Below are 7626 nucleotides of genomic sequence, written 5' to 3' on the forward strand. Positions count from 1 at the left end.
GGTGCGGGGTGCGGTGCGGCGCTGACGGGGTGCGGTGCGCGTGCGGGGGCGTCCGCGCCGTGGAGCCCGCCCCGCCCCGCCCCGGCGCGGACGCCCCCTACCGTCTGCGGGACGCCGCCCCCGACAGGATGTCGGCCGCCGACTGGCCGGGCCAGAACTCCTCGCCCGACCCCGAGGCCGGCGGCCAGGACGCGGCTCCCAGCAGCACCAGGAAGACGACGCCGAGCGCCGCCATGGCCACGGGCGGCCACGCACTTCCGGCCGCCGCGCCCCGCCCCGGAAGCGCCCCCGCCCGCCCCCCGCCGCGCGTCCCCCGAAGCCACGGCCACGCCCCCGCGTGCGTCCTGCGTCACTCCGAGGCCGGGCGTCTCCCGGAGCGGACGTCGCTCGCGGGCGGCGCGGGGCGCAGGCCGGGCAGGTGCCGGGCCTGGGCTGCGGCTGGTCTAGGGGCGGGGCCCCGCGTCTGCGGGCGGAGCCAGAGGGCCGGGGCGGGGCCTGGGTGTGGGCGGAGCCAGGACGGGGGCGGGGCCGGCCTGGGGGCGGGGCCGCGCCGGGCGGAGCGCGGCCGAGGTGGGCTCCGGCAGGTGTGCGCGGGGCGCGGGTCTCGGCCTCCGAGGGCGGCGGGCGGGGTTCGGGGCCGGCAAGCCGCAGGGCCGACCCGAGGCCCGCCCAGCTGGCCAGGTGCGGCCCCCGCGCCGCGGACCCGCCCGGCCCGGTGACCCGCAGAGCCGTTTCGGGGGGACGAGGTGTCTCCCGCTGGGTGCGGGGTCTCCCTGTGGAAGACCGCGGCCCGGGGGCGGCAGAGCGGCCCCTCTGTGTCGGCGGGCTCAGGACGCGGGAGCGGCTGGGGTAGGAGGGGCATCTGCGGAGCCGGACCTTGGGGTCAGCAGGCCAGCGGCTCCCGCGCCCCGTCCCTGGGCAGCCCAGCTCTGCGCCCACCTGCGCGTGGGGCTGCGCGGCGGCGGCAGGGGTCCCGCAGGAAGCTCAGGGCGGTGCGGGGAGGCCTTGCCTCCGGGCTCCTCCGGCCACCCCTCGCTTTCCCGGCACCGCCCTCCCCTCCCCCCAGCAGCTCCCCGGGGACACTGTCTCTCTTGGAGGCGCTTAACTCCGCGTGGCTCCTGCCCGAGGGGGACCCTTTGGGTGACCGGAGCCTTCCTAGTTTCTGGCATGAAATGCACCCTGGGGCAGCGAGGGGGGACGGAGTGGTGGAGACGTCCACACCCCGCTCCCGTCCTGGAACCGTGATCTCGGGCTTCTCCTCGCCGGCCGGAGCGCCTCTACTGTTGAAGCCACGTGCGGTCCAGCGCGCAGACCAGGTGTTTGCCGGCTGCCCTCGGCCTGCACAGCACACAAGGTCACCTCCCGGTTCTCTGCTCCAGGAGGGCCAGCAGCACGGACCCCCGCCCCCGGACCTGCCCTTCAGCCCTCGTCCCTGGGGCTGGATTCTTGTTCTTCTCTGTCTCAGTAAAGCTGTCCCCAGACTATTCCCAGCAGTGTCTGTCCTGACCTTTCAGCCGCAGAACAGAAAGGACAGAACTGGGGGCCTGTGTGCTGCCCCCAACAACCCTGGCGCCTCCCACCACACCGACTGCGCCCAGCCTGTTCCCCTGGTGTTGCCTCTACTATTTTAGAGTAAATGACTTTTTTTGGCAACGACATCAATTTGCTCCAGTTGAAGTATTTCTGTATGTATCTCTGAAAAGTAGGACATGTTCTCACAGCCACGATATCATTAATTCACCGAAAAATGTGCTACTTCTGCTATAACATCAAGTGCACTGTCCCATGCACCGGCCCCTCCCCTGGCGGTTTCAGAACGCCCTTCATCACAACAGGTTTGCTCAGATCAGGGCCCCCCTGGGTTCTCCAGAGGAACCCCAGTGGATCTGTGTGAGGAGATGGGTTACAGGGATGGGCTCCGTGGGCTGTGCAGGCCCGAGGCCCCAGGATCTCTGTCGGCAAGCGGGGGGCCCAGGGAGGCGGGTGGTGTTGGTCAGTCCAAGTCCAAAGGCCTGAGAACCGGGGGCTTCATTGTCTGAGCGCAGGATGAGACGGGTGTCCCAGCTCAAGAAGGGGGAGAGAATTCACCCTTTCTTCCTCCTTTTGGTTCTACCCGGGCCCTCAGAGGGTTGGGTGAAGTCCACCCATCGGGGGAAGGGGATCTTTGGTCTGTCCACCAGTTCAAACGCTAATGTCTTCCGGAAGCTTCCTCGGGGGCACACCCACAGATGGATGTTTTCCCAGCGCTCTGGGGGGACTTAGCTGGGACGAGCTGACTCAGAAAATGCGTCACCACAGGCTCCTTGTCTGAACCCGCCACCTGGACACCGGCGGATCCCCCGCCTCCCCTCCTCCCCACTCCTCCCCCTCCTCCCTCCCCTCCCCTTCCCCCTCCTTCCGCCTCTGCTGTTCAAGCTCTGGATTACGAGAATGACCCAGCAGAGGTCTGTGAGTCTTTCTCAGAAAAAATAAATCAGTAAGAAAAATAACCAAATTCCTTCCTCCCCCGCACAATGGGAGTCATACTGAAGGTTTCCTGCCCCCGTGTGAAGCCAGAGCCGCTCAACGTCCCTCCTCCCCCCACTCCTGCATCTGCCGGAGGGGACTTTGCCACAAGAGGGCAAGAGAGGCCTTTGACAGCAGGGATGGAGGCCCTGGGCGGAGAGAAGGGGCTGGGGAAGGGCCGACCTGGAGCACACAGGGCCAGGCCCCCAAGAGCAGGGAGCTGCTCCCACCCAAGGTCCCCCCAAGGCTGAGCCGCAGGAGCCACCCCTGAGGGGGAGAAGGAGAGGGAAGCCCTTTGACCTGGGGTCCAGCAGGTGTGCTGTGCGAGTCCCGGGGTCTCGGGAGATCCCAGCCCTGAGGTGGCCGGGCAGGCAGGTAGTTCTCAAGAAGAACCTAGAGATTCTTCTGGAAGCTGGAGCTCCAGGAGGAGGTCCTGCTAGAGCCAGGGAAGGAGTGGGGGGAAGGGGCAGCTTTAGGGCCACCTGGCCCCACCTTGGGTCCGCAGAAACAACCCCGGGGTGGGCAGGGAGGGGGTAACTCACTGCGGCCGAGACCCCTCCGAGTCCTTCACCTGGAGAGGTTGGCGGCAGACGCGGTGGGGCTGGGCAGACAGTTGGTGGAAGTGGGTGTGGGTGTGGACGGGGCCGAGAAGCACGCTGAGGCGGGGGCGCACACACCCCCCGGTTCACACTGTTTTCACACCAGGGATGCCCTGCTTTTCAGTGTTCAGAGTGAGTTACCGGGACCCGTGAGCAAGACGTTTCTGGACGGTGTGGAGCTCCCTATGTCCTTGCCTGTCACAGTGTCCCGCCGCAGAGTCCTGCTTCTGTCCCCAGAAATGCATAGCAGAGCTGACTGCCAGGTGAGTCACCGCTGGTGAGAAGCCAGGGACTTCCGGTTAGGCCAGGAGCCACGAGGGCTTTTTAACAGGAGCCTCTGGGGCTTGCCTGCTAGGACTCGAGGGACAGCCCCAGTGCTCTGGGGACCCAGGCCACCAAGTGACCAAGACGTGAAGGCATGCCGACTCCTGCAGTTGGCATGTGGGTCTGGCTTCCCTACGGGACCCGCCCACAGTGGGACCACAGTCAACGGGACCCGCCCACAGTGGGACCACAGTCATCTTGGGTGGTGGTGGACCAGGACCTGCAGAAAGACCAGTCCAGGGAGTCCCAGGGCTCCGCAGTGAAAGTGCGACCGACCGATCTCAGAACTAGGTCATGGGGGTGGGGAAGGCCTGCGGGGGCACCGCTCGCAGGGATGCTGGCTCGGGGTGGCGGGGAGGACGCTGCCTGGCAGGTCCCCGGGGCTGGGTCCTGAGGCTGACCTGTGTGTGGGGCGCAGGGCTTCTCCCCTCTCCAGGCAACGAGGGGAAGCTAGACTCCCAGTGAAAAGTCAGCCCCGACACGGCCGGTCCACAGTTCAGGAAAACAACTTGGCCTGCCCCAAGGCAGGTGACTCAGAACGTCCTTTGCAGATGCCCTGGGTCCCTCCTTTGTGGCTCAGGGTACTCCAGCGCCTCGCGTGTGCCTTCCGGGGTGAGCTTCCTGCTGGGGCTGAGCCGGGGAGCCGCCGGATCCCGGAGACTGTGGGAAGAGCCGTGAGTGTGCGCGGGGGCGGGGAGGGGATCAGGCCACGGGTGGGGGCCAGGACTGTGGGAATGGCCCACAGCCTTTCTGGAATCGAAACACTAGCAAATGTCAAAACGTGCGTAATTTGTTTTACAGAAACAGGCTGCTTATTTGTGTCTGGAAGGCCTGTGTCAAGGATGCGTCTTGGCCCTTCTCAGAGGATCGCGTCAGCGGAAACACACACAGATGGTGGGGGTCTGGGGGCTCGGGACGAAGGGCAGGACAGGAATTCGTGCGGGCTGCAGGGAGACGCCACCCACGGAGCCCCAGGGGGACGACTCCACGTGACCCTTGCTCTCTCGGTTTGGGGCCCTGGATCCCGCCACGGTTGTGAATTCTTCCAGACCTGCCCAGGCGAACTTGGGGGCTGCGGTCAGATCCCGCCCCTGAGAACCTGGGAGAGAGGCTGGGTGTCCTTTACCCCGTGCTCGGGCGGCCTAGTGCACTGTAGCTGGGGGGCCCGCCGCCCCAGCACCCAGGTGGCCACAGGCTCGGGCTCGTCCCCGCTGCTGGGCCCGTCACTGCTCTTGCGGGCCTCCCCCCGCCCAGAGGCTGCGGCTGAGGCTGTCCTCTGCCACCCTGTGACCACCCATAAGCTCCGGCTCCTCCCCTCCCGTGGGCTTCCCTTCTCCGCCGGGGACGTCTCCGCTCCCCAACCTCTTCTCGGCCCCTTTCAGAACGTCCAGGCTCCTTTTGCTCAACAAGGTGGTGACAGACACACCACCAGCGTGGGGTGGGCCGCGCATCCCCGGGCTCGGTGGAAGGCAGAGCAGGCGAGTGGACAGAGCCCGCTGGGCTGGGAGGTTGTCCTTATCAGAGGCACAGCGAGGGACGCAGCATCTTGACCGGGCAGGGACCCCGTCCTTGCCGGCATGAAACGCTGCCATCGTCATCTGTCAAACACTCTCTCTGTCTCTGGCCTTTGCGTCCTGACCCGCGGACCTACCTGTCAGTGTCGGCCAGGGACACAGTTCACTCCCCAGGACGGCGCTGTAGCCAGGCCCCTCCGCGCATCCCTTCAAACACGCCTGCCGGTCGGTCTTGCACATTGTCTCTTCCCCGCGACGTCAGAAGCAGTGACGTCACCTGTCCCACAGGCATCTTCTGGGACTGCGCTGGGAGCCTGGGCACAGTCGGGAACACTGCCACTGACGTGACACGGAGTTGCTCAGGAATGGGTCTCTCGACTTATTTAGAACTCTGGGGGAAGTTTTCTGGTTTTCTTCTCTGTCGGGTCTTCTCCTCCTGGGCTCATTCCTGGGCTTTATTGCCAGCGCAGATGACGTGCTTTCTCCCATAAATGCTACATATTGTTTTACTAAATTGTATTATTATTCTATACTGACCTTAAAAGTGGCCACTTGTAAATCTTGCTGTTTGCCATTGACTTGCCAGTTGGGTTTTCCTAGTCAAGCAGCCCCAGGAGTGTGTGGTTAAGTGTAGCTTATCTCTGCCTTCCGTGTTCGTGATCACGTGTATTTCCTTGTGTTACTGCGCTTGTGCGGAGTCAGATGTAAAATCGGGCGTCTTCCTGTTGCTTTCCTTGTTAAGGTTGCGTTTATGTGTTTAGCTCAGTGATCGGAAGCGGAGAGCGTGCACGAGCGAGGGAGGAGAGGGAGAAGGACCGGCAGGCTCCCCTCCAGGAACGGAGCTGGACGTGGGGCTCGATCCCGTGACCCTGAGGTCACAACCTGAGCGGAAATCAGCAGTCGAGGCTCCACCGGCACAGCCCCCAGGCGCCCGTCTCTTGTTCCCGACGGTAACGTGAAGGGTTCTGATGCGGGGTCTGCAAACTCTGGCCCGGGGGTCAGATCCAGCCCATGTGGCCCCTTTTCCTAAATAAAGTTCTACCGGCACGCGGCCGCTCCCGTCATCAAATACAGCGTAATGGCTGCGTTCTTGCGTCACGGTGGCCTCGAGTGGGTGGGAATAGGCCAGCTGGCTTGAGAACCCTGAAAGCTTTGCCCTGACCTTTCACGCAAGTTTGCTGACCCGCAGTCTCGCATCAGCTCAACGTGGCTCAGGGCTGGGGACTTTCCCCACTTCTGTTTGGTCCCTAAAGGTCTCATGGCTGCGTGTGTCGAAATTCAGGATTCGATACCCAGTTTTCCCACACGCTTTCTGGGGAACCGACTGTCTGTTGAGATGGCGAGAGCTTTGCCTCTTTAATCTCTTACCGTGACGCGTCGTAGGGACGGATTTTGTGACATTCCCGGGATGGACGGCACTTGCTCCTGCTGGCTTCCGTGCTGTTCGTCGCTGCTTTTATTAGGGTTCGTGCCCTACTGCAAGTCGTGCGTCCCTAATACGGATAACGTGTGTCCTAGCAGCGTGCCCGTGTGTGGGAGTGTGAGTGTGTGTGTGAGTGTGAGTGTGATCCCACCACTGGTTTTCCACTAACTGTACGGACTGAACTGTGATGCTCCGTCTTCTGGGCTTGGGAGCGAGTAACTCTTGGTAACAACTGAAACGTGTCCAGCAAACAGTTGTGTCCATTTCCTGTGAATCACGTCTCTCATCTACAAGCACAGCCTGTGCATTAGCTACTGTTTCCACGTTTGCAGGACGGATGAGGAAACTGAGGCTGCCGGCGTGTGCGTGGCCCGCCTGAGGCCACACGCCGCTGGAGAGGAGTGAAGACGGACAACCCCCCCGCCGCGGTCCCGCGGTCCCACGTGCACGGATTCCTGAGAGATCGTGGATTCGTGTGAAGCTGCCGGCGCCTGGAGCCTCTTTAAGGTTAAAGTTTTGACTGTTTTTTCCTGCTCCCAGGCCATTGGACTAATTAGATTTCCTGTTTCTACCCGAGTTGCTTTGTACTTGAAAAATGTATTTCCTGAGAAAATCGTCCATGGAATCTAGCTTTTGAAATGTATTGCTAGGACCTGGAACACGATCGTTTCCCGAGATCCCCCTTCTCTTTCCTCCTCTCTCCCTTTGTTCTGGGGTTAGCGTGGGCCGCCGGTGTGGCCTCTGTCCCAGGGCAGCGGGGCGGCCGCGGCCGTGTGCTCTGTGGGACATCAGCCGTCTTGCTTTGTGGCAGGGATTTGCCCAGAACTTGTTTCCATGCAGGCGATGGAGAACGTGTCGGACGGCCTGGACTATCACGGGCACAGACGACACAGATGCGTTTTCGAGATTAACCCGTGCACAGCGCCCTGACGTCCCCTTCTCTCGAGTCTCGTTAATGGATAGATCGGGCTGGGGAGGGGATTGTCAGCGGAGGCACATCACAAAGTTACATCCCAACACCCGCTCCAAATCTGGGAACGCGGAGTTCGGTGGCTGGTCAGCAAGGTCTCCAGTGCCTGGCGCGGGTGCGGTTGGCGGCCCCGAGCGGGGGCCGATTCCTGCGGGGAGGTCACGGGGCTTCCGGAGGAGCTGCGGGCACCGTGGAGGGAGGCGGGGAGGTAATCCGCGTGCTTCCCAGTGGGAACCTTCTACACGGCATAGTCCTGTCCCGGCAAGTTATTTCCAAAGGGGCTTAGAATCG

General features: G+C 63.1%; 2 protein-coding genes across 10 annotated transcripts in view; one reads left to right on the plus strand and one right to left on the minus strand.

The window, feature by feature from the left end:
• Window positions 1-2829, minus strand: part of POFUT2 (protein O-fucosyltransferase 2) — an 11878-nt gene extending 9049 nt beyond the window's left edge. For 2 of the 3 annotated variants that reach the window (XM_059392511.1, XM_059392510.1), the window contains exon 1: window positions 102-272. In XM_059392511.1, coding sequence (XP_059248494.1) covers window positions 102-235 — 134 coding nt within the window. In that variant the 5' untranslated portion in view covers window positions 236-272. Of the gene's footprint in view, window positions 1-101; window positions 273-2805 lie in introns of those variants that run through there. The other variant, XM_059392513.1, reaches the window with a different exon arrangement.
• Window positions 533-7042, plus strand: LOC132012478 (uncharacterized). Of its 7 annotated transcripts, XR_009402616.1 has the most exons (7): window positions 596-1835; window positions 3229-3367; window positions 3980-4102; window positions 4230-4322; window positions 5704-5892; window positions 6326-6406; window positions 6698-7042. XR_009402616.1 is itself a non-coding variant. In XM_059392514.1 (6 exons), the coding sequence occupies exons 1-6, from the start codon at window positions 1786-1788 to the stop codon at window positions 6704-6706; spliced, it is 603 nt and encodes a 200-aa protein (XP_059248497.1). In that variant the 5' UTR covers window positions 596-1785; the 3' UTR covers window positions 6707-7042. The 7 variants fall into 7 exon arrangements, 1 of the variants encoding a protein (XP_059248497.1); XR_009402621.1 differs by lacking the exons at window positions 596-1835; window positions 6326-6406 and adding an exon at window positions 533-584; XR_009402617.1 differs by lacking the exon at window positions 4230-4322.
• Window positions 7043-7626: the final 584 nt, after the last annotated feature.

The sequence above is a fragment of the Mustela nigripes genome, chromosome 2 (genome assembly GCF_022355385.1).
Source record: "Mustela nigripes isolate SB6536 chromosome 2, MUSNIG.SB6536, whole genome shotgun sequence".
NCBI lineage: Eukaryota > Metazoa > Chordata > Mammalia > Carnivora > Mustelidae > Mustela > Mustela nigripes.

What these genes read in the sequence shown, in the direction of transcription:
- LOC132012478 (XM_059392514.1), top strand. Translation starts at nt 1,786, where the DNA reads ATGCACCGGCCCCTCCCCTGGCGGTTTCAGAACGCCCTTCATCACAAC. An exon ending in ATAGCAGAGCTGACTGCCAG is followed by an intron (nt 3,368 to 3,979) that starts GTGAGTCACCGC and finishes CGTCCTTTGCAG; the next exon opens with ATGCCCTGGGTCCCTCCTTT. An exon ending in AGCGGAAACACACACAGATG is followed by an intron (nt 4,323 to 5,703) that starts GTGGGGGTCTGG and finishes TTATGTGTTTAG; the next exon opens with CTCAGTGATCGGAAGCGGAG.